The following is a 26798-nucleotide window of genomic DNA, read 5'->3' on the forward strand; positions in this document are numbered from 1 at the left end:
CTAATAAAGATAAATGCATCCGTACTATAATTTATTATGAGCATTATAAGCCATCGTAAATTTCCATGACCAATGTCATAACTCCCTAAATTGTTCTCTGTCCAAGTCAGGACATTTGAGTGCTATATTACATTAAGACCCTGAGCATCGATACAAATCAACGTCATTATGGGGAAGAAGAGGTTGGACATAGTCCAGTCTGTTATACCCCTTATGGGGAAGAAGAGGTTGGACATAGTCCAGTCTGTTATACCCCTTATGGGGAAGAAGAGGTTGGACATAGTCCAGTCTGTTATACCCCTTTCACACAGAAAAATTAGTGGGTGAAGCAGTTCTATCCGGTAATTTGCCGATAAACACGGGTCCTTTTTCTGTGTGAAAGGCTCAACCCGCGTTAAAATTCCCAGGACTTCAACCCAGGAATTTACCAGGGCCGGAGACACAGGAATTTTGACCCGGGTTGACCCTTTCACACAGACGAAATACCCGTGTTGATCCACAAAGTACCAAGTAAAAATGCTTGACCTGGTCATTTGCTTCTCTGAAAAGGGGGTCAGGCAGAAACCGGCAAAACAACCCGGCACTGAAATGCCAAGTAATTGTTGGGATTTCTGTCTGAAAAGGGAATTACTGACTAAAAATTGACCCTGCTTCTTAGATCTGAGGCGATTGTCACATTTCAGATCTCGCAAAACTTGGATGCCACCACCCAGGGATTCTCTCTCTCTGGTAATTGTAGTCCTGCTATATTAGAAATATTAGAACTATGACTACAACATACATACTAGGAGTCCAAGGACAGGTCACATGGTATTACTTGACCACATTAGTCAGCAGCGAACAAAGGGACAGCTGATGTCACTAGTGGTCAGAGATATGGACGGAACCTGCCCGGCAGCGGAGCATCGCATTTCATGCTTATATAAAAGCTAGGCTTACTGTACCATACTATCCCTTTAAACCAGGACACTAATGAATTACACAGGTTCTGTGGCTGGCTGACCTCCAGCCTGCATTTCACCTGGTTTATCAGCCACAGAACCTGTGTAATCCATGAGCAGCCTGGTTTAAAGGGATAGTAATAAAGCTGACTATTGAAATACTTCCAATGATGAGAAAGCTAGCAAAAAAGTTAAACCTACACAGAAATAATGTTACAAATGTATATACAGTGTGACTATTTAGTACGTGACTGGTTTCATCAACAAAGCAGAGTTTAATGCACGTAATAATGTTAGCACAAACAGGAATTAACACAAATCATAGAAATATTATATACAAACTGTACATTAGTGCAAATATATGTCAATTAAACAAAACACTAGTCAGGTTTTGCCAAAACCAAATCCCACGCACTACAACAGTTCTGAAACCAAAACACACAGTGGCTTGCACATCTCACTATATATATATATATACATACACACACATATATGTATATATATATATAGATGTACATCTGACATATATTCAACATTCATCTGTTACTTGCTGGTCCAATTAACTTTACTGTGTATATGTTGGCCTTGGTTACCTCCCCCGTAGGTAAGTTGGTGTATGTGCAATGAAGGACTAATGAATTCTTGCCTACCTGACCCTCTCCATGAGGGAGAAAATGCTCTGTTCCTGGACTTTCCTGGTAACGTATGATTGCCATCACCTGCGGTGAGCTAGTTAATTGATAAGAAAGGTGTTTCACCACAGGTGATGGCAATCATACATTACCAGGAAAGTCCAGGAACAGAGCATTTACTCCCTCATGGAGAGGGTCAGGTAGGCAAGTATGGACTAATGACATAGTACAGTGTTCCCAAACTCTGTCCTGAGCATAGGTGAACTAGTACCTTGGTCATTTTGGTTTAACCATATGTTTTCAGCCATAGATATCTATAAACCTGGTCTATTTTGGTGCATTGAAGATCATGCTAGGGTCTAGTGGCATAGCGAGCGAATGGACGTTTCTAGACACGCCTCTGCTCTGGTTCCTGTAGCACTGTCCCTGGTAACTATAGTGCACCTGGCGATGAGGTTTGGATCCAGCTCTTTTAAGAACTCAGCAAGACTCCATGGGGATACATGAATATGGTGCAAGAAGATAAAGTTATATATCACTTACCCAGAGTCCATTGTGCCACCTGCTCCATTGTATCTGCCAAAAAACTTTAGGTCGGCCATTTGACCCCTATCTACTGCTTCATTCATCCAATCGCTCCTTCATCGCTTCATATTACCAGTCAGTCCTATGTCCACCCCCACCTCAAATACTTCTCAACCTTTGCATGCAGCAAACTCTGGATAACAGTTACAGCCACGGCCCTGCGTGCTTGTTTGTCCAGTACAACTGGGCCAGCAAATTGGCGTTGGAGCTTTCAAACAATTGTCTTTCCGCCTGAAACTGTTTCTAAGAAATGGAAAAAAAAAAGTATTATCTAAGATTTACAAAGCCTTTAGATGGCAAAAGACAACAATCCCAAACAAGTAGGCCAGAAAGAGAAAAATTAGCAGCTCGTTAGCAAATTGGCTGCTGTTTAACTCCCTCCCACATTGTGTAATAGGTTTAAATCCCCTTTTTTTTTTCTTCTAACGATGCCACCTCGTTAGAATGACTGAGAGCGTAGCAGGGACACTTAGGCTGGAGGGGGTTGCCATGGCGATACAGGCCTGCTGGTGTGCGGGAGGCCTGCCCTGATACTTTTTCTAAATTAAATATAGGGAGAATGGAAAATCACGTTAGGAGACATCAGAAGGCCTGGCAAATGCTTTGTGTGCTGATCTGTACAGTCAACAAGTTGCGTAACATTTGAACTCCTTAAGAAAGGGTCAGCCTGCCTGAAACGACCACTGATGCAAAGACGGCAACACACAGTTCTTGTGATGGGGATCAAAGTAACCGATAGAAAATGTTATATTTAATAGGTTAGTCCTTAAGATAAAAAAAAAAAAAAAAAAAAAACTAAATGTCAGGTTTATTGATTTGATGTGCAGAACAAAATATTTTTTTATTGGCTTAATAACTGTGTTTCTCAGTAATCTCTATACGCTGTCAGAATAAATGCATGATAAATAAATCCAAAATGTTTCAATACAAAGCTGTTTCCTCGTTAATCTTAGAAAACATGTTTAAGCAAATACAGCACAGATGCTTGACACTCAGATAAAGGCTCTTTTGTGTGCTCTGTGGCATTAAACAAATACGGAATTTAATAGAAGCCAAAGCACACATACGCCACACAGCCAATTCCGATCTTAGAAAGAGCTACACATTTGTTATCTGTATTGAAAGGTACTAGCAAATGAAAGCTCTGTTTCTCTCTCATTTTAAAGGGTAACTTTTCCAAGATTGTGCGGTTTTAAAAGTCAGTGCATTATGATTAAGCCAAATTTGTGTTGCCTGTGTAGGTGAAAAGGGTAACACAAGCTTCCCCAATAAGCATACCACATATACTACAATCCTGCAGGGGTGGACTGACCATAGGCCAACGGGGTACAGGGGAAAAAACCCCCACACTCCTCCTCTAGGGATCATTTACCAGACCGTGCACTTAATTTATACTATATATATATATATATATATATATATATATATATATATATACACACATATATATATATATATATATATATATATATATATATATATATACTACCTTATACTTCACAGGACTATGATGTACTCTCTACAGTGCATTCCTGGTATTAATCTGGTGCAAGAACATCCATGCACTAGCAGTATTTATCTTTTTATCAAGGGGCCCAGACCATGTACTATCTAATGGTGAGGCAAAACATTGTATTGGCTGGCCACACCCCCTTTGGAGACTGGCCACACCCCTAGACATGGGCCTCTACCACAGCATTCCACCGGTGGGCCCTACATGCCCCAGTCCGACACTGACCATAGGTCTCACCAGGAAGTTTCCTGGTAGGCAGACGTGTCTGTGGGGCCTGTTATGTGTGTTGTTATGTGGCCCCACCCGCCACATGACAGGCATGGCTACACGGTATGTTATACCTCTTGTGCTGCCCATGTCGGGCCACTTCTACAAAATTTTACAGGGCCACTTTTAATTCCTAATTCGCTCTGATACAACTGCAGCAAAAGACGCAAGGAAGAGCACAACTGAGTACAATCAGGCCCTATGAGGAGAGGGCCCCTGTGCAGACTCCGGGTGTGCCCCCTTCTCTGTACGGAGCAATAGTCTCCGGCATCGTGCCAGAGTCTACTGTAGGTCTCTGTAAACATGATGCCGCCATGTTCTGGAGACCAAAATTACTACTGCGCGATGGCCATTTTGGCTGCGGCTGCAGCGCCCGATGCTGGATTAAAATATGTAAAATAATGCATTGCACCCATTATAGAAATGGCAACGGATCCCACCATCAACAGACCCCACCCCCTCATCAGATCACCCCTCACACCCCTCACACCCCCCCCCCCCCCCCCCCCCCCCCCCCGTTAGGGCTGCTTCCATAACTTTTCCTGGCTGGGTTTTCCATCCCAATCCACCCCTGCAATCCTGTCACTAAATTTTGTAGTTTCATTTCTGCCAACAAGGAGTGCAATCTATGGAGGGAAATGTTACCAGTGGAGTACCCCAGGGATCTGTACTTGGTCCAGTTCTCTTTAATATCTTTGTTGGTGACATTGCAGATGGTATTGAAGGGAAGATATGCCTTTTTGCAGATGATACAAAGATATGCAACAGGGTAGACACACCGGGAGGGGTCAAACAAATGATTAATGACCTAGGTAGGCTTGAGAAATGGTCAAGAACGTGGCAACTACAGTTTAATGCTAAAAAATGCAAAATCATGCACTTGGGTCTCAAAAACCCAAAGGCTAAGTATAGTATCAAGGGTACTATAATGGAAACTACTGAGGAGGAAAGAGATTTAGGAGTCACTATTTCAAGTGACTTGAAGGCAGGAAAGCAATGCAACAAAGCAATGAGAAAGGCAAGTCAGAGGCTTGGTTGCATAGGGAGAGGAATCAGTAGCAGGAAAAAAGAAGTGATAATGCCACTGTATAGGTCATTGGTACGGCCCCATCTGGAATACTGTGTCCAGTTCTGGAGACCCTATCTCCAGAAGGATATAAATACATTAGAGAGTGTACAAAGAAGGGCAACTAAAATGGTGCATGGCCTACATCACAAAACTTACCCGGAAAGGCTAAAAGATCTTAACATGTATAGTTTGGAGGAGAGAAGGGAAAGGGGGGACATGATAGAAACTTTCAAATATATCAAGGGTTTTAAAGTTCAGGAGGGAAACATTCTTCAAAGGAAAAGAAGTATTAGAACTCGAGGGCATACATTGAGACTGGAGGGGGGGAGGTTCAGGGGAAATTTAAGGAAAAATTACTTCACAGAAAGGGTAGTGGATAAGTGGAATAGCCTCCCATCAGAGGTGGTAGAGGCTAAGACTGTAGGGCAATTTAAACATGCTTGAGACAGGCATATGAATATCCTTACAAAGAATTAAAGGTTAAAAAAGGGTTGAGATTGCCTAAAGGATAAAATAAAAAAGGGGCAGACTAGATGGGCCAAGTGGTTCTTATCTGCCGTCAAATTCTATGTTTCTATGATTCTAACATGACCCGTTCCCATACCTCCCAACTGTCCCGATTTCGGTGGGTCAGTCCCACTAATTGGACACTGTCCCGCTGTCCCTCCCGCGGGTCGCAGTGTCTCGCGGGCGGGGGGGCAGTCGGGAGAGCTAGTAATCACCGCTGCTCTGCAAAGCAACCTGTGATCACACTGAATAGATGCCGTGTGCATGCACACGCCATCTTTCAGCACAAGGAGGGGAGCCGGGGGCTGTCCATCAGCTCATGGAGCGCTGGACACGCTCCCAAAATGTCAAAAAGGGGGTTGCTGCAACAGGCCACGCCCCCTTACAATGAGACCCCACCTCTCTACCCAAAGCTCCACCCCCTTTGTCCCGATTCCCAAGGGACAGAAGTTGGGAGGTATGTGTTCCATTATGTACAAAATGTTTTGTTTCTGGACTTCCTTGCCAGTGGAAGTTATAGAGGTGGGACTGGAGCCCAATATTCAACTGTCACCCCATATGTGGCAAAACATCGCCAGCCAGGACTCACTGTGTAGCTCCCTACTTGAATTTTAGACTGTACTGCAGCCCCACCTCTGTAAAAGAAGTCCAGGAACAGAGCATTTTGTACATAACAGAATGGGTCATGTTAGAGGGTATGCAGTTTTGGCAAAAACTGACCAGGCATTGTAGAATGTGACACTATTAATTTTTTATTTTTAATTATGTATACATATTTATGAAGTAGGACAGCTTACAGGGGCAGTATGTGCATGTCCAACCCGTTTACACTCCATTCAAGGCGGCATATGGTACAGTACAGTGGAAATATTTTGCAGTTAACTGTATTTTTTGGGCTGACGTCACTGACACAAGCATCCCAAGTGCCGCCCCCAAACAAGTGCCTTATGGGAAATTCGCCACTGATTGTCGGGTATGTGAAAAATCAAAATCTGAGAAGCAGTATGATAGTACCTAGTTCAAGGTATCACTTACAAATCAAGGAAACATCCAATGGGCTTGCACAGTGATCCAATTCCCCTACATCTCAGACATAGCGACTGTAACTCAGAGCTGCCCTATGTTATAGCTGATATGTTTTTCATTCTTGCTTAGAGGAGAGAAGGTGACTGTCAGTGTGAGCCAGTGTGCTGGGAGGAATTAAGTATATATGATGGATGGTTTTTGATACCTGTTCATGGTTAAGGGGTCTGTGTCTTTAAAACCCCAGCAGGAAATGGTTCACCCCATGAAGATGTATAACTGTCAGACAAAAAGCCTATTATTAAAATGTTACTATGATGTACAACACATATCTCTATGAATTAATCTGGAGAACCAGGCTTATTGTGGGTCTTTAGCAGCTCCCATTCCCACATAGCTTAACATGATCACAGATAATGATTTTCCTGGTGGTCTTGAGCAGGTAGTAGTAGAGACTTAGGGGCCCATTTATCAATGAGTGACAAAACTCATTGTGAGTGATAAAACTCATTGCATACAATAGATGGTGCTCCAGCCAATCCGCTCCCAACTGTCATTTTTCAAACACATGGCTGGAGCACCATTTATCATACGCGATGAGTTTATCATTCACAACAAGTTTTTCACTCCTTGATAAAGGAGTCTCATATAGGCCCTACACACTTAAAGATCTAACTCAGGCATTCCCAACCTTGGTCCTCAAGGCACACCAACAGTGCAGAATTTAGTGATATCCAAGCTTCAGCACAGATGGTTAAATCAAAATAACTGATGTACTAATTAAGTCACCTGTGTTCAAGCCTGGAGATCACTAAAACCAGGACTGTTAGTGTGCCTTGAGGACCGAGGTTGGGAAACACTGATCTAACTGAACGATATGAACATTCTCGTTCATATCATTAAGTGTGTAGGCACCAACAATGAACGATGCGCGGCCCCACGCATGTTCATCGCTGGTGCCGGGTCACTTATACATGGTTACAAGAGTAGATTCAGCACTCTTCAGCTGGGAGCTAACAGACACTGAAGGGGGGGGGCACTGAATTTTGTACCCTTATCCCACCCCTTAAAGAAGCAACATCCCTAAGCTTGTGGTCTTCCAGTTACAGTGGAAAGTGTGTCAGACAGAATAGGGCTGAGGCCAGTGTAGGACTTTGTGGTGAAATTGAAAACATTCAATTATTTATCTTTTAACCAACATTTCCCCCCAAAAAAAAACGATCAGAAATTGTAGTTAGCCTTATCCAAGATGATTTTAGTAAAAAAATAAAAATAAAATGTATTTGTAAAAAAAACCTCCCCGGCAAACATCAGTCGATACCATCAGAAACATTGAAACATCGCAACTTTTATTTTAACAGATGGGACAGCCGCCTGGTACATGGGGGGTAAGGATTGGGGAAGTTTCTTTACACTTCCCTAGCAGCGGCTATTGTCTGCAGCCGCCGGGGTACTGCCATGCTGACCGATCAGCAGTGATCGGCAGCACAGCGAACACTGGAAGAGGATGCAGGAAGCCAGAGGGACCTCTGAGAGTGGCAGCAGAGGGAAGTTACTCTTCCTTGTAGCCTCCCACACTGTCTATCTGTCTGGTCGCATCCTGTGCGACCAGGTCAGATAAAGCACTTGCTGGTGTGGTCGCATCGGATGTAACCATGCCAGGCAAGTACTGTAGATACATGTAAACAGCTTAAAGTGGATAATCAATACCCGCCGATAAAGCTTCGGGTGATATTTCCTGATGCTTTATCGATGTTTTTTCACCCGGAAAAAAAACATCTAAATATAGCATCAAGGGTACTATAATGGAAACTACCGAGGAGGAAAGGGATTTAGGAGTCACTATTTCAAGTGACTTAAAGGCAGGAAAGCAATTCAACAAAGCAATGAGAAAGGCAAGTCAGATGCTTGGTTGCATAGGGAGAGGAATCAGTAGCAGGAAAAAAGAAGTAATAATGCCACTGTATAGGTCATTGGTGCGGCCCCATCTGGAATACTGTGTCCAGTTCTAGAGACCATGGGGTATATGCAATTGCGGTCGAATTCCCGAAATTGTCGAATTTCGGGTCATTTTCGACCAAAAAAAAAATTTGCCTATGCAATTCAGTGCTTTCCGACCAAAAAACGGACTTTCAAAATTCGACTTTTTGAAAGTCGAATTTTTGCAAATTCGACTTTTCTGCAATGATATAAGTGCTGCAATTCGACCAAAGCATATTCAATTCAAGTTTGGAAATTCGACAGCAGTGCTTTTAGACAGCAAATTCGTCATTTTCAATCCGCCACACTTTGGAGGGTGAAAACAAATAAAAAAAATTTAAACATGGTTTTTTTTGTTTTTGTTTTTTTGGGAATAGCAGATCTATTTATATTAGAAGGGATTAGGTACTTTTTTTTTTTTTTTTGGAGGCACAAATATTATTTATAATTTTTTTTAAATATTATTTTTTTTATTTTTTATTTTTATTGCTGGAATGGTACAATCCGAAAAAAAAATTGCGTGGGGTCCCCCCTCCAAAGCATAACCAGCCTCGGGCTCTTCGAGCTGGTCCTGGTTCTAAAAATGCGGGGAAAAAATTGACAGGGGATCCCCCGTATTTTTAAAACCAGCACCGGGCTCTGCGCCTGGTGCTGGTGCCAAAAATACGGGGGACAAAAAGAGTAGGGGTCCCCCGTATTTTTAACACCAGCATCGGGCTCCACTAGCTGGACAGATAATGCCACATCCGGGGGTCACTTTTATGCCGTGCCCTGCGGCCGTGGCATTAAATATCCAACTAGTCACCCCTGGCCGGGGTACCCTGGGGGAGTGGGGACCCCTTCAATCAAGGGGTCCCCCCCCCCCCCCCCAGCCACCCAAGGGCCAGGGGTGAAGCCCGAGGCTGTCCCCCCCCCCCATCCAATGGGCTGCGGATGGGAGGGCTGATAGCCTTTTGTGATAATTAAAAGATATTGTTTTTTCCAGTAGTACTACAAGTCCCAGCAAGCCTCCCCCGCAAGCTGGTACTTGGAGAACCACAAGTACCAGCATGCGGGAGAAAAACGGGCCCGCTGGGTACTACTGGGAAAAAAATACCCAAATAAAAACAGGACACACACACCGTGAAAGTAAAACTTTATTTCTTACGTCGACACACACATACTTACCTATGTTCACACGCCGACATCGGTCCTCTTCTCCATGTAGAATCCAGGGGTACCTGAAAAAAAAGATCAATATACTCACCTCAGCCATGGTCCAGAGATACATCCACGTACTTGTAGAAAATAACAAACCGCAAATACCCGACCAAACGGACTGAAAGGGGTCCCATGCTGACACATGGGACCCCTATCCCCGAATGCAGAGAGACCTGTCAGTGACAGCTGTCACAGAAAGGTCTCTATAGCCAATCAGGAAGCGCAACTTCGTTGCGCTCATCTGATTGGCTCTGTGCGTCTGAGCAGACAGCGCATCGCACAGCCCAGTCCATTATATTCAATGGTGGGAACTTAGCGGCTAGCGGTGAGGTCACCCGCCGGTCAGCGGCTGACCGGCGGGTGACCCCCCCGCTAGCCGCTAAGTTCCCACCATTGAAAGTAATGGAGCGGCTTTGCGATGCGCTGTCACATCACAGACAGCGCACAGCCAATCAGATGAGCGCCACGGAAGTAGCGCTTCCTGATTGGCTGAAGGGACTTCAGTGACAGGAGTCACGTGATGTCCCGGCATTCGGGAGAAAGGGGTCTGATGTGAAAGCATTGGACCCCTTTCTAGTCCGGTATGGATCGGTGTTCGTTTTTTTGTTTTGCCAAGTACGTGGATTATCTCTGGACCTGGATGTACCTCTGGACGCTGGAAGGTGAGTGTAATTTTTTCACAGGTACCTCGGATCGTCGGAGACCGTGGCAGTCGGCGTGTCAACAACATAGGTAAGTATGTGTGTGTCGGCGTATGAAATAAAGTTTTACTTTCACGGTGTGTGTGTCCTGTTTTTATTTGGGTATTTTTTTTCCAGTAGTACTACAGGTACCAGCGGGCCCGTTTTTCTCCCGCATGCTGGTACTTGTGGTTCTCCAAGTACCAGCTTGCGGGGGAGGCTTGCTGGGACTTGTAGTACTAATGGAAAAAACAATATCTTTTTATCATCACAAAAGGCTATCAGCCCCCCCATCCGCAGCCCATTGGATGGGGGGGGACAGCCTCGGGCTTCACCCCTGGCCCTTGGGTGGCTGGGGGGGGGGACCCCTTGATTGTAGGGGTCCCCACTCCCCCAGGGTACCTTGGCCAGGGGTGACTAGTTGGGTAGTTAATGCCACGGCCGCAGGGCACGGCATAAAAGTGACCCCCGGCTGTGGCATTATCTGTCCAGCTAGTGGAGCCCGATGCTGGTGTTAAAAATACGGGGGACCCCTACTCTTTTTGTCCCCCGTATTTTTGGCACCAGCACCAGGCGCAGAGCCCGGTGCTGGTTTTAAAAATACGGGGGATCCCTGCCCAATTTTTCCCCTGCATTTTTAGAACCAGGACCAGCTCGAAGAGCCCGAGGCTGGTTATGCTTTGGAGGGGGGACCCCACGCCATTTTTTTTTCCGGGTTTTTCCCGTTTTTTAAAATCGCGGCAAAATCCGCCAAATCGGCCGATTTTCGCCCGCGATTCTGGCGAATCCGTTTTTCATTGAATATGGTGAATTCCGGAAGCCACTTTCCGGAATTCACCTGGCGAATTTAGTCGAATTAAAAAACGGCGAAAAATTGCCGCGATTCGCCGTGAATTGCATATACCCCTATATCTCCAAAAGGATATAAATACATTACAGAGTGTACAAAGAAGAGCAACTAAAATGGTGCATGGCCTACATCACAAAACTTACCCGGAAAGGCTAAAAGATCTTAACATGTATAGTTTGGAGGAGAGAAGGGAAAGGGGGGACATGATAGAAACTTTCAAATATATCAAGGGTTTTAACAAAGTTCAGGAGGGAAACATTCTTCAAAGGAAGAGGAGTATTAGAACTCGAGGACATACACTGAAACTGGAGGGAGGCAGGTTCAGGGGAAATTTAAGGAAAACTTACTTCACAGAAAGGGTAATGTACAAGTGGAATAGCCTCCCATCAGAGGTGGTAGAGGCTAAGACTGTAGAGCAATTTAAACATGCTTGGGATAGGCATATGAATATCCTTACAAAGAATTAAGGTTCAAAAAGGGTTGAGATTACCTAAAGGATAAAAAAAGGGGCAGACTAGATGGGCCAAGTGGTTCTTATCTGTCGTCAAATTCTATGTTTCTATTCTATCTTTTTCACCCGAAAACATACAGGTTCAGCAAAACCTGTGTGTTTTCGGTAAAAACAGCCCCGTTTTCGGGGTGAAAACGGTTCTGTCATAGGGGATTATGCTTTGCCTGCCGGAGGCAGGTGAAACAAATACCTGTAACGCCGCGGCACGCGCCGGCTTATCGGGGATAATTAGATAGCCCCCTCAGCGATACTTTTACACCCACAGTCGCTGCGGGTAATTGAATATCCCCGAGATGGGTCTATTCATGAAGCTGTGAAAAGAGTGGAGAAGTGAGCCAGTGGAGAAGTTGCCCATGGAAACCAATCAGCATTGAAGTAACATTTATAATTTGCATACTATACAATTGTACGGAGCAGCTGATTGGTTGCCATGGGCAACTTCTCCGCAGGCTCACTTCTCCACTGTTTTTACTGCTTCATGAATAGACCCGAGAGAGAGAGCAAGAGAGAGAGAGCGAGAGCGCGAAAGAAGAGATCAACGTAATGGTTTTTAAATAATATAAAGGATTAGACACATACCACAATAGGATAATAGGAGATTGAATCAGTGGGCAGTACGGATGGTGTAATGGTTAGCATTACTGTTTCACAGCACTGAGGTCATGGGTTTGATTCCCACCATGGCCCTAACTGTGCGGAGTTTGTATATTCTCCCCGTATTTGTGTGGGTTTCCTCCGGGTACTCCGGTTTCCTCCCACAATCCAAAAATATACTGGTAGGTTAATTGGATCCCAACAAAAATTAACCTTAGTGTGAATGTATCTGTGTGTACATGTGATAGGGAATATAGATTGTGAGCTCCACTGGGGCAGGGACTGATGTGAATGGGCAAATATTCTCTGTACAGCGCTGCGGAATATGTGTGCGCTATATAAATAACTAGTAGTAGTAGTAGTAATTGAATCCCCTAGAGGTACAGTGTGATATTTTCCCCTTAGATCTGCGTGTTTTTCCTATTATGGGGATATTCAATTACATGCACTCACTGCTCGAGTGTAAACGTATCGCCGGGGAGCTATTAAATTCACCCCGATAAGCTGGCGTGTGCCGCAGCTTTTCTGGGAATTATTTTCACCTGCCCCCCCCCCGGCAGGTAAAGCTAAATCCCTGAAAACAGTCCCCTTTTCCCCCTGAAAATGGGGCTGTTTCTATCAAAAACACACAGATTTCACTGAACCTGCTTTTTTTCGGGTGAAAAAACATTGATGAAACATTGGGAAATATCACCCAAAACTTCGACGGTAATTGAATATCCCCGTCATCTATTCTGTTTACTACATATGTTTATTCGGGTATGGAACTCTAGGGCGACACCAGTTAGGTCGACACCCATTGGTCGACACTAGAAATAGGTCGACACAGCCATTAGCTCCACATGAACAAGGTCGACATGAGTTTATGTTTTTTTTGTGTCATTTTCTCCGTCAAGTGACCGGGAACCCCAATTAGTGCTTCGGTTGCCATGCTGTGGGCAAGGTTACCATTCCCAATCGTACTCCACGTGGATAATAAAGTATGAAAAAGTCCACAAAAAAGTGAAAAACTCATGTCGACCTTTTTTCATGACGACCTATTTCTAGTGTCGACCTATCCACTGTCAACCAATGGGTGTCGACCTAGAGTCCGGATACCGTTTATTCATTAGTGATCAGTCTCAAGAAAATAGCTTCATAACTGCACAGAAATCCCAGCACACCAGGGCTAATCCCACTTGTGGGTGTCCACGACACCCATAGAATGGAAATAGATCCTGTGGCGAGTACAACGAGCCACCGAGCCCACAAGTGGACTTTTAGCGCTCACCCCCGCTGCTGGCATCTTGGTGGGCGGGATGTGGACAGACGGCATCCCGTCCGCCGGTAATACATACTGAACCCGTATAAACTATACGTATAGTAATTTTACAGTTACATATAATAATTTTATAATTACAAAAGTTACAGTTTAATTTATATATTAACGATTATAGTTGTTCTTTTATTAGTTTTTATTGCTTAGCATGCTGGCAGCGTATATTCTGTGCTATGTAAAATTTTACTGATCATTTTAATACATTTTTACTTCCAAAATCAATTAAATAGTTCTTTGAATGAAGTTATACAAGAGATGAAATGACCGACTGCATGTGATTGTTTAATGAATTAATGTAATTGTAAGACTTTTTATTTCACTGGAAATGAGCAATTATTACTGTAATTATCGTCTATTTATATAGTGCCACCAATTGCGCAGTACAGAGTATATTTGTTACTCACAGGTCACAGCTCAAGTAGGTTCTAAGAAGACGTATGTTGACCTTCTCATGATACCACCAGAAGCTCGAGGCTTAGGGGTCTATTTACTAAGCCTTGGATGGAGATAATGTGGACGGAGATTACGCACCAGCCAATCAGCTCCTAACTGCCATGTCACAGGCTGGATTTGAAAAATGACAGTTAGGAGCAGAGGCGGATTGGCCATAGGATTTGCAGGGAAGATTCCCGGTGGGCCGACGCACCCATGGGGCCTGTTTAGTTTGAGGACATGTGGTCCTTTTTATAGACATAATGAATAAGATGCAAAATAATTTGCATATATGAAAATGACTTTGCCACTTAGCCTGTGATTGCAGATGATCTAGTGTATGCTCTGTCTGCCTGCTTGGCTGACATATAAGATTGAGTGAATAGTGATTGGGATACGGTTGGTGTAATAAGCAAGAAAATATATCTTTCTAAAGAATGATATAGTTTCCTAAATTCTGAAGGTGTATCATATAATGTACTCATAATATTTAATTTTATTTCCTTTTAACTCCCCCCTTGATGCTGGACATGCCCACTATCTGGAAAGTCTTGGGGGGAGGGTACTGCTGCCATGGCCCATGGCTAGACCTTACACCTCTGGTGCTGCCCATGTGGGGCCACTAGTACAAATTTTTCCAGGGCCGCTTTTTGTTCCCAATCCGTCCCTGGTTAGGAGCTGATTGGCTGGTACTTTATCTCCGTCCACATTATCTCCATCCAAGGCTTAGTAAATAGACCCCATAATCTGAATCTTGTTTAGCTATACAAGTATGTGGTCATTTCTGTTTGTTTGTCAACAAACTCTCTCTGCTCTGCCTATGGAGGGGTCAGAGGGTGATGCACCTACCAGTTCCACATGTGATAGTGTTGCTAGAAGTCCAGAGAAGTTACTCAATTTGTGGAAGACTCACTCCTGTACTTATCCTGTTCCACGCAATGAGGGGTGAGAAGACTTACATTAAATCCTTTAATGTTGTATTTCACTCATGTTTGGATCCAGTGACTGCAGTAAGAGGTTTCAGTCTCCTATGGTCCGGAACGTTCCATATTGTTGGCATTGTAAAAGGTAATCATGGATTAGTTGCCGTGGTTCAATGTTAGAAACAGAGTCTAAAGGAGTCTAACTAGTTGAAAGGGACATTAAACAAATCAGTGCTGACCTCTCCCACTGCAGAATACGTAGCATGGTCTGTTACTTTATGCACCGTATCATCCTCAGACTCTATTGGGATAGCTTTTAATGAGTGGCCGTGGTCCCAAGTGACTCTGGCGTCAATGAGTGCAGATTTATTAGGCTCCAAGCAGTCAGCCTTTTCCAAGCTGCCTGTGTCACTCAGCCGGGTTGTAAAATCCAGACACGGTGAAGTCAGGGTCTCTCTGGGATGCTAAACCAAGCATTTCCATGGAAACCCTCTTGGCTGCTCTCCTTGGTCCTATATTAATCACCTCGCCGGCAGTAGCCGTTAATATTGATTTTCGCTCAGTATGTTGATAAGATGTAATGGTAGGGACACAGTGGGCCTGTGCTCATTGACAGCAGAAAGGGTGGAAAAAAGGACGTTCACTGATGCACACCCAGGCATGGGTCACTTCAGAACCTAGTTACAGCTCTATTTGACTACTTTACAGTTTTTTTTGGGGGGGGGAGGCTTTACCCTAATCATTGATAATGCAGAAAGGCAATTCACCTGAACCTCCAATGTCTGTGGGGGACATGTGTTCATTCTGCATGTTCTCAGCACAAGAACTAGAATTAACATTAACGTGGAATGTGGCTGATTATAGCCCCATATTTAGGCTTCAACATACAGCATAATGCACGGTTTGCTATTTTTTTTTTTTTTTTTAATACACTGAAGCGTAACCTGTGTCTGAAAGGCTAGCACTGCATAATCACCTGGTGATACAGTGTGGAAAAGAAGGGACACTATCAAGATCAACAGCTGAAGTCATTTTAATAGTCTATAGATGCTGCCTCACGTAAGCTCAGAGAGAGTGGTTGTCTGGGCCTCACACCAAACGTGAAGGACATTGCTGCCTATCTGTGAGGAAAACAGCTGTCTAGGCCTCGAGCCAAAGTTAAAGGACTACTGTAAGTGTCTTGTCCTCTAAATCTGTACTACACACCTCGCTGCTCATCTGCATCTCTCCCATAATGAAACTCAGTATACCACAGAAGCAAGGCAATGTCATCAAGTGATGGGAATGTGTGGCTTTGTTTTGCTGACAAAGGTGGGCATCGTTAACTATCATTGTACGTAGGGTGTAACAGCTAGCCATGAGTGGCAAAAGAGATGAACAGAAAGAGTATTCTTAGAACTCAGTGTGCATGGAATGTTATGGTGGCATTTCTTCCACGGCACCGATTTGGTGATGCCTTTAGAGTAAACACTTGCAGCTGAAGTTCAATCTCTCTCATCTCGGGGTATGTGGGTCATTGTGTGCACACTGATGTCCCCGCACGTGCAATAAGTGTAGCATCTGTCCTATTGCCAATTGAACTAGTGTGCAGAGAGCTGATAGAAATAAATGCCTCTAGGTTATATTCTAACTGTGAATACATTTCAGTGCATTTATTTATAAAATCACTTTACACAGTGTTTATGAGGACATGTTGTTATCTCTTCACAGTAGTTGCTCACACTTCATACAGTAGACAAGCCCAGTCTCATGACATTAACCTCCAGTGCACAATCATCCTTTAGAATCCCCGGTGTACTATAGAAGATCTACAATGTCTAGGTAGATGGTCATTAGGTCAACACTGACAAAAGTCTGACACATGAAAAGGTCGACACAACATTGTTATTTTTTTTGTTGTCGTTTCCACCGTCAGAGCACAGGGAACCCCAATTAGTGTACCATGTCCCCTTGCAAGCTCTGCTACCGCAGCGGTCATCACAGGTCACTATTCCCAATTGTAGTCAACGTTGATGGTAAAGTATGAAAAGGTGTAAAAAAAAAAGTGTTGACATGTGTTGACCATTTAAACCTGTTGACCTTTTCCAGTGTCGACCTAATGCATGTTCACCTTTTGTCAGTGTCGACCATATGGGGTGACCTGATGACTGTCGACCCAGACATTGTCTATCTATACATTGGAAACCTAGAATCCTCAGGGTAAACAGGTGATACGCTTCTCACTTGCCACAAGAGCTGACAATTTGTTGTTATAGGACGGATGTACCCTTCCTGCAATGGATAATAGATTTAGGCTTACCCATGCTCTCAAACTAATGTGAGCAGTAGTATTCAAGTTCACACTTCTAACATTCAGCTATCTTTCCAACACTGTATGTCCGTACTCTCTGACTCACAGAGCAGGTTCAGCTGCGGCTATGGCAGAAGTATTTGCTGTCCTCGGAACTCACATGAATTTCACCTAATGTGAACCCATGCTATTGGCAGCCTATTGTGTCTAAGATTATTTTCAACTGCACTTTTAGCTGTCGCAGTAGGCACATTATGTACCGGAACACTCGACTTCCCCTTTTCAGCATCTGTGTCTCGGACTGCAGAACCTCAGATGTTATTACCTCTCTAGTCCTTTATTATTATCATTTGCTAAAAGGCGCCACAAGGCTTCATAGCACAATACAGAGTAACAAAGCTCTGAACAGCAGAACAAGTAGCAGCAAGGTACAAGGTAGGGTACAGCATCTCACTATGGGTGATATGTACTAAGCCTTGGAAAGAAATCAAGGGGTCTATTCATGGAACAGTGATAACAGGGTCCTGCAATTCACAGAAGGGGTTATCGTGGAGAAATCTCATATTTCCCCAGAGGTGCCCCAGCTCAGTGAATACAGTCGTATGGGGAGAGATTTTTTTTTTTGTCTGCCTCGGGCTCCCCTGATTGGCCGGCAGTAGAGAAGAGGGTGGGGAATACAGGGATAAGGCGGGGAGATAGCAGTCTCCGCTGCTCTTCTCCCCTCACCAGCCCCTTTACACCATCCTGAAATGGCAAATTTGATTTGAGCAGTGACATGGAAAGCACGGAAAGCCTAGCTTTCCATGTCACTTCTCAAAACAAATTTGCCATTTCAGTATGGTGTAAAGGGGCTGGTGAGGGGAGAAGAGCAGCGGACACACCTTAACCCTGTACTCCCCACCCTCTTCTCTACTGTCGGCCAATCAGAGGAGCCCGAGGCAGACTAAAAAAAAAATCTGTCCCTGCTCCCAGTCTGACATACACTGGAAGAGAGGTGCACTACAAAACCTATGTTAATGAAGTGACCCGGAATATGCCGGATCACTTCAAACTGCAGTGCTCCTGCTCTGTCCCACCCCTCCGCTCCCACCCCTCCGCTTTCACTTAGTCCTTACTGCCACCCCCATCAGTCCTCACCGCTACCGCTCTGCAGCCCCCTGCTGCCGCTGCTCAGTCCTCACTGCTGCCACTATGTAACACCCCCCCTCCGCCCATTAGTCCTCACCGCTGTTGCTGTCACCCACCCGCCACCGATTGGTCTTACCGCTGCTCTAAGATATGTGTTAATGAAGTGACACCGGCTCAACTCGTGCTGATCTACTAAAGCGCAACGGAATTTGCTGTTGCTGTTAATAATAATAATAATAATAATAATAATAATAATAATCTACCTACCTTCAAAATATAGGGTCAGATGTAATAAGCCTCAGAGAGAGATAAAGTGGAGAAAAATAAGCTACCAACCAATCAGCTCCTAACTGTCATTTTTCAAACAAAGGGAGACATGTACTAAGCAGTGATAAAAGTGGAGAAGTTGCCCATGCTCGGTATAATTTTATTGTATGCAAAGTCTAAATGTTACTTCAATGCTGATAGGTTGTCATGGGCAACTTCTCCACTGGCTCACTTCTCCACCATTTCACTGCTTAGTACATCTCCCCCATGGTGTAGGGTGCAGGAGTGGGAGGAGTCGGGAATGACACACAAGCAGTGAATTTTTGTGGGTCAGAGGCAAGGGCTGTTGTATTGTTCATGGATAGAGAGATAATAATAGGCAAAGGGATTCTTAACGTGTGAAGTCTAGTTTTAGACATACTGGGCCGAATGTAATGACGCATGGTTTTGCCTTGTGATTGCCCCTTTAAAAAACAACTGAGTTCAGCCAGCATCCCGCACAGCCGGCAAACTTGGGAGTCATTACATCTGGCACTTTAAAGTTTAAAACAGTACATTCAAATGGAAATAGCAATAGACATCCAGAGACACAAGAGAGGTAGTAGAGGTGGATGTCATAAAGTCATTTTACAGGATGTGTTTGAAAAATGACAGAATCTGATTGGCTGGTACTTTTTCTCTCACAATTTTATCTCTCTCCAAGCTTTGATAAATATAGGCTGACCATATTAGCCCTTTAAACTGGGATGCTCATGAATTACACCGGTTCTGTGGCTGATTAAAACCATGTGACAAGCAGGCTTGAAGTCAGCCAGCCACCGAACCTGTGTAATTCATGAGCTACTGACGGGGAGATTTCTCCAGAGATGTGTGCTGAGCGGTCTAGCACAGACCGCTCAGCACATATCTCTCCCCCCGCTCAGCACAGCGCAATGTTCCCTGTGTCCCTAAACACAGAGCGATGTTCAGCTAATTTCTAAGCAATCTAGTCAGATTGCTTAGAAATTAGCTGAACATCGCTCCATGTGTACCTCCCTGTAGATATAGGGTGAGGTGAGATAAAGGGTAGAGACAGAGAAGGATAGGTGTGAAATATAGGAGGGTAATCAAGATAGCTCCCCTTATCACTGCTCTTAAAGGGGTACACACGGAGAGATCCATGCTTAAAATCTAAGCAATCTGACTAGACTGCTTAGAATTTAAGTACAGATCTGTCATGTGTATGCCCCCCAGTGATAGCGATGCGCAACCCCACACATCGCTATCGCCGGTGCTAGATTGAGCCTGCCCTGCATGCAGGCTCAATCTAGCGGGTCCCTCACTTCAGCGCTGTGTGAAGTGAGTGGTGCCCCGCCCACCCTCACTCAGCACACATCGTGCTGTGCTGAGCAGTCTGTGATAGATCACTCAGCACACATCTCTTTAGTGTAGATGACTCAAACCTACAGAAGTCTCTCATCTCCTCCCAGTCTGGGTGTCTCACACAGATGTCAGCAGGGGGCATTACACACATTACTTGATAAGGTTCTAAAAGAAACATTCAAAGGGAATAGTCTTAAGGCCCGTACACACTGGCCGGTATATCGGCCGTTCTCTTGAATGGCCGATATATCGCGGGTCCGTCGGCCAGTGTGTACGGCCGATATGTCTGTGAACTCCGTCGTTCACAGACATATCGCGTCGGCCCAGCAGCACAGCCGACGGCCAATATTTCTACCGATATATTGGTGCGTCGCTATGTGGGTACGGCGGTCGGCCGACCGCCCGTACAGCCGGCGGTGACTGACAGCTGAACTGGGCGGGCATGTGTACACGCCCGCCCAGTTCATGACGTCAGTCCCCAACGGATCGGGCTGTGTGTATGCTCAACACACTGCCCGATCCGTCCATAGATATATCTGCAGATCAATTGATCTGCAGATATATCTACTAGTGTGTACCCACCTTAAGGCATGTGAAGACTGAGCCTAGGGGCATTCCATGTACAGCTTGTATATTATAGTTTTTATGTTATCAGCAAAACATACAATCTAACAAAAAGAAGAAGAAAAAAACGACTAATATAAGCTTAGCAGAGGTGGGGACGGCGACATATTACACGGATTTGCAAGTGGCTCGGGGAAACCAGTGAATGGTTAGTGTATGATTAAGAAGGTGCACAGCTTGTGTTAATAAAGGTCATAATGAAATAAATCCAGCCCTGACTACAGGCCTGACATGGCAGAGAATGGGCATGACCGAGAGAAGGCAGGAGGGCAAAGAGGGCAACTGAAGGTTTCATTGAACATGAAAGTGATTCAACCACAAGGATATTAACATACCCTCCAACTGTACCTTTTTTCTATGGTCTGTACCTGCCAAAAGGGGCTTTGTACAGACTTTTGACTCTCCAAACTTCCATTGAAATTATAGGAAAGGGGACGTTGCCACGCCCCCTTTCTTAGTTTGTACCGGTTTTTATGTGTAAAAGGTTGGAGGGTATGTATTAACACATTAAGGGACATGGCCATGGGTTTTATTTTATTTTTAATAATCTGGGGGTTTGGAAGTGGTTTAAAGATTTGCATCAGTATGGTGTGATTATTTGTTGTCAGTAAGCAAGTGGTGATTGGTGTTTTAGGGGTACATTTACTAAGCAGTGATAAGAGCGGAGAAGTGAGCCAGTGGAGAAGTTGCCCATGGCAACCAATCAGCACTGAAGTAACATCTATAATTTGCATACTATAAAATGATACAGAGCTGCTGATTGGTTGATGGGGAAATTTCTCCACTGGCTCACTTCTCCGTTCTTATCACTGCTTAGTAAATGTCCCCCTTAGTGAGGGTCTGCTTTTGAGTCTAATTAAGTCACGTTAAATGGGTTTGCCCTCTTTTAGTTTAGTGGTTGCTGATGACCCCTTACGAGTTCAGTTGCACTACTCATTTATGTAGGTCCACCATAAATTGTGTTGTCCAATTCCCAGGAGATTAGACTCCCGATCGGCTAGTTGGTCCAAACCAGGAGACCAGACCACTGACCAATTATGTAGTTTGTAGGCTGCTGAGACAGGAGCTGGGCACCAGCGGCGGCTCCTACCTTTGAGGATGAGGGGGGGTTCCGCGGGCCAGGCACTGGGAGAGGAGGAAAGCTGCTGATTTGCCACCAGTCGGGTCCCGGGACTGCGCTTGTGCAAACCCCTGCCTTCTATGGACCAGATCGGCTGCAATCCATAGAAGTCATGCACAGTCGCCGCTTGACTCAGCAATGACCAATCACTCCCAGGGGATCGCAGCACGGTCTAGCAGTCCCGGGGGACGGAAAGACTTCCCAATGGGTCTGCCTATACTGGGGTTGAATGGCAGGTAGGACTTCTAGTAGAAATCATCACCGACGGTCACTGTGTAGCCAGTGCAGTCACAGGTCTAATTCTAAACCTCAGTCAAGTCAAAAAGAAGAAACATCTAGTGACAACTGTGCATGTGCTGCACCATGTATACGCACCATGGCCGAGGCTACATACATGGCCGTTCTCTGGTTCAGTGTAATGGACATTTCTGCGTGACTACTGGGCAGCTACTTTACAGAAAATACTTTGTGCAAGTGTTGTGGGTGTGCAGTATACCCAGAGTTCCATTCTATTCTGAGGCATGTGTAAGGTGAAGAGACATCTGCTTCCGAAACGGGATGCAGTCAGTTTACCTCCAATCAAAATCCTGACAGTCGAAATCCCGACAGCAATTGACCGACAGTCAAAATCCCGACAAGGTCAAAATACCGACATTTAAAATACCGACAAGGTCAAAATATCAACATGTAAAATTCCGACATGTGTTTTTCATGATTTTTTCCATTGAAACCAACTTGTTCATACTTTACCATCCCAGTGGACTTGGAGGGGGAATATAATAGTGTGCCGAGCGCAGCTTATATGGTGTCCATGTCGACCTATGTTGACACACACACACACACACACACACACACACACACACACACACAAAAGAAAAATGCATGTCGGTATTTTGACCTGTCGGCATTTTACATGTTGGTATTTTGACCTTGTCGGTATTTTAAATGTCGGTATTTCGTCCATGTCGGGATTTTGACCGGCGGTCAATTGGTGTCGGGATTTCGACCAGAGGTATTTTATACCGATCCCTTAGAAATAACTAGGTGTAGGTGCTCATGGCGATACCAATGGTGACTGTTGCAGCTGCAGACAGAAAAATAGTGGGAGGTGCAACTATATGTATGAAGCCATGCAGGTAACTGCATTACATGATATAACTGTGTATGATAATATATCTACCTGCCACGTGACTTGGACTAAGAATCAGGCCCATAATGTTTCCACCCGGTAAGTCAAAGGACGTCACAAGAACACCTTACAACAGGATATGTATTTCTGGTTATACTGCCCTGTTTTACACCTGCTGGTGCACATAGCACTAATGCCCTTATTTATCAATAAGTGATACATTTCACTGTGAGTGATAAGTTGCACCAGCCAATCCGCTCCTGTAATTTTTCAAACCCAGCCTGTGACATGGAAGTTAGGAGCTGATTGGCTGGTGCAATTTAGCACTCACAGTGAAATTTATCACTCATTAATAAATAAGGGCATAAGGGCCTTAGTCAGACATGAACGCAGACGTTGCGTTCGCATGTAGCGGCCATGTTCATAGGGTCTGCACATGTGTACTGGCCATAGTGCACCTGTACAACCCTTCATCATGTGATCGCATCTCAGAAGGATGTGATCGCATGGTGATTGACAGGCAACGGGTGTGGCAATGCAGCGTTGGGGGCAGTGATCGGCGAAAGCAGGCGCATCATGTCCGTTTTCAGGGATGGCCTATGACGTCACCTGCATTTTCTTCGTATGAAATGGCTGCGGAAACCCCGACTATGCAGCCAGGATGCACAGGAAGGGGTCGACCCCTATTCAATGCGTTTGCAATTAAATTGCAAACGCATTTTGGGCCACGCCACACATGCTGGGCGGTCTCAAACACGTGAGTATATGGAAGCAGATTTTGCTGCGGAAGTAAGATCTGTATCCAGCTCTGAATAACCCCCTAAGGCCAGAATCCACGCAGTGAACTAAGAGAAAACATCCTCATTAAGAGGAACCTGGTGACACAGGAATGATTTTGTCACATGGTGGCTGAATGGATCCTGTACAATAAATGAGTCAAGATTATAGCCGTTTTATTTCCTGGAGCTTTCAGATAAAATCAACAGCTTAAGCACTGACCGATAATGGACAACATGGCCTTATAATCTTTCCAAATCTCCGGAAATGTGTAGAGGACAAGAGGTGTCGGCCGGATGTCACAGTATATACATGTTCCTTCCACTACTAGCATACAGTATGGCAATTATACAGCATTATATCCATGATGTAAGACATCTCTAGTGGGGGTAACGATTTGTATTATACAGCTCAAATACCTATTACATTATACACAGGGCAGACATGTGAGGTGAGATCCTAGTGATATCTGTGTATTATACATCTCCTCTCTATTATATTATACACAGCACAGACACCTCTGGGGGAATATCCCAGTAATATCTGTGTATTATACATCTCCTCTCTATTACATTATACACAGCGCAGACACCTCTGGGGGGAGATCCCAGTAATATCTGTGTATTATACATCTCCTCTCTATTACACTATACACAGTGCAGACACCTCTGGGGGGAGATCCCGGTAATATCTGTGTATTATACATCTCCTCTCTATTACACTATACACAGTGCAGACACCTCTGGGGGGAGATCCCGGTAATATCTGTGTATTATACATCTCCTCTCTATTACATTATACACAGCGCAGACACCTCTGGGGGGAGATCCCAGTAATATCAGTGTATTATACATCTCCTCTCTATTACACTATACACAGCGCAGACACCTCTGGGGGGAGATCCCAGTAATATCTGTGTATTATACATCTCTCTATTACACTATACACAGCGCAGACAGCTCTGGGGGAGATCCCAGTAATATCTGTGTATTATACATCTCCTCTCTATTACATTATACAAAGCGCAGACACCTCACTATACACAGTGCAGACACCTCTGGGGGGAGATCCCGGTAATATCTGTGTATTATACATCTCCTCTCTATTACATTATACAAAGCGCAGACACCTCTGGGGGAATATCCCAGTAATATCTGTGTATTATACATCTCCTATCTATTACATTATACACAGCGCAGACACCTCTGGGGGGAGATCCCAGTAATATCTGTGTATTATACATCTCCTCTCTATTACACTATACACAGCGCAGATACCTCTGGGGGGAGATCCCAGTAATATCTGTGTATTATACAACTCCTCTCTATTACACTATACACAGCACAGACACCTCTGGGGGAATATCCCAGTAATATCTGTGTATTATACATCTCCTCTCTATTACATTATACACAGCGCAGACACCTCTGGGGGGAGATCACAGTAATATCTGTGTATTATACATCTCCTCTCTATTACACTATACACAGCGCAGACACCTCTGGAAGAGATCCCAGTAATATCTGTGTATTATACATCTCCTCTCTATTACACTATACACAGCGCAGACACCTCTAGAAGAGATCCCAGTAATATCTGTGTATTATACATCTCCTCTCTATTACACTATACACAGCGCAGACACCTCTGGGGGAGATCCCAGTAATATCTGTGTATTATACATCTCCTCTCTATTACACGGTATCCGGACTCCAGGTCGACCACAAAAAGGTCGACACACCTTAGGTCGACGCCAAGTGGTCGACACACCTTAGGTCGACATGGACAAAAGTTCAACATGGACAAAAGGTCGACAGGAACAATGTCGACATGGAAAAAGGTCGACATGAGCTTTTTATGTTTTTTTTTTCTTTTTTCGAACCTTTTAATACTTAACGATCCACGTGGACTACGATTGGAACGGTAATCTGTGCCGAGCGGAGCGAAGGCACCATGCGAGGGGACGCGGTGCACTAATTGGGGTTCCAGGTCACTCTACGAAGAAAACACCAAAAAAACATTAAAAAACTCATGTCGACCTTTTTCCATGTCGACCTAAGGTGTGTCGACCAATTGGAGTCGACCTAAGGTGTGTCGACCTTTTTGTTGTCGACCCTGAGTTCCAGACCCCTATTACACTATATACAGCGCAGACACCTCTGGGAGAAGATCCTGGTAATATCTGTGTATTATACATCTCCTCTCTATTACACTATACACAGTGCAGACACCTCTGGGGGAGATCCCAGTAATATCTGTGTATTATACATCTTCTCTCTATTACATTATACACAGCGCAGACACCTCTGGGGGGGAGATCCCGGTAATGTCTGTGTATTATACATCTCCTCTCTATTACATTATACACAGCGCAGACACCTCTGGGGGGAGATCCCAGTAATATCTGTGTATTATACATCTCCTCTCTATTACATTATACACAGCGCAGACCACCTCTGGGGGGGAGATCCCGGTAATGTCTGTGTATTATACATCTCCTCTCTATTACACTATACACAGTGCAGACACCTCTGGGGGGAGATCCCGGTAATATCTGTGTATTATACATCTCCTCTCTATTACACTATACATAATGCAGACACCTCAGGGGGGAGATCCCAGTAATATCTGTGTATTATACATCTCCTCTCTATTACACTATACACAGCGCAGACACCTCACTATACACAGTGCAGACACCTCAGGGGGGAGATCCCGGTAATATCTGTGTATTATACATCTCCTCTCTATTACATTATACACAGCGCAGACACCTCTGGGGGGAGATCCCAGTAATATCTGTGTATTATACATCTCCTCTCTATTACACTATACACAGCGCTGACACCTCTGGGGGGAGATCCCAGTAATATCTGTGTATTATACATCTCTCTATTACACTATACACAGCGCAGACAGCTCTGGGGGAGATCCCAGTAATATCTGTGTATTATACATCTCTCTATTACATTATACAAAGCGCAGACACCTCACTATACACAGTGCAGACACCTCTGGGGGGAGATCCCGGTAATATCTGTGTATTATACATCTCCTCTCTATTACATTATACAAA

The 26798-nt window shown here is 44.5% G+C and overlaps 1 protein-coding gene across 4 annotated transcripts in view; it reads right to left on the minus strand.

Annotated features, from left to right (window-relative positions):
- The window catches only part of LOC134936382 (potassium channel subfamily T member 2-like), a 245676-nt gene that overhangs the window by 197939 nt on the left and 20939 nt on the right, over positions 1 to 26798 (minus strand). The window contains exon 1 of one of the 4 annotated variants that reach the window (XM_063931412.1): positions 2117 to 2499. The exons of the other annotated variants lie outside the window; for them this stretch is intronic. Coding sequence (XP_063787482.1) covers positions 2117 to 2202 — 86 coding nt within the window. The 5' untranslated portion in view covers positions 2203 to 2499. Of the gene's footprint in view, positions 1 to 2116; positions 2500 to 26798 lie in introns of those variants that run through there. 4 annotated transcript variants of the gene reach the window in all.

The sequence above is a fragment of the Pseudophryne corroboree genome, chromosome 6 (assembly GCF_028390025.1).
Source record: "Pseudophryne corroboree isolate aPseCor3 chromosome 6, aPseCor3.hap2, whole genome shotgun sequence".
Classification (NCBI taxonomy): Eukaryota; Metazoa; Chordata; class Amphibia; order Anura; family Myobatrachidae; genus Pseudophryne; species Pseudophryne corroboree.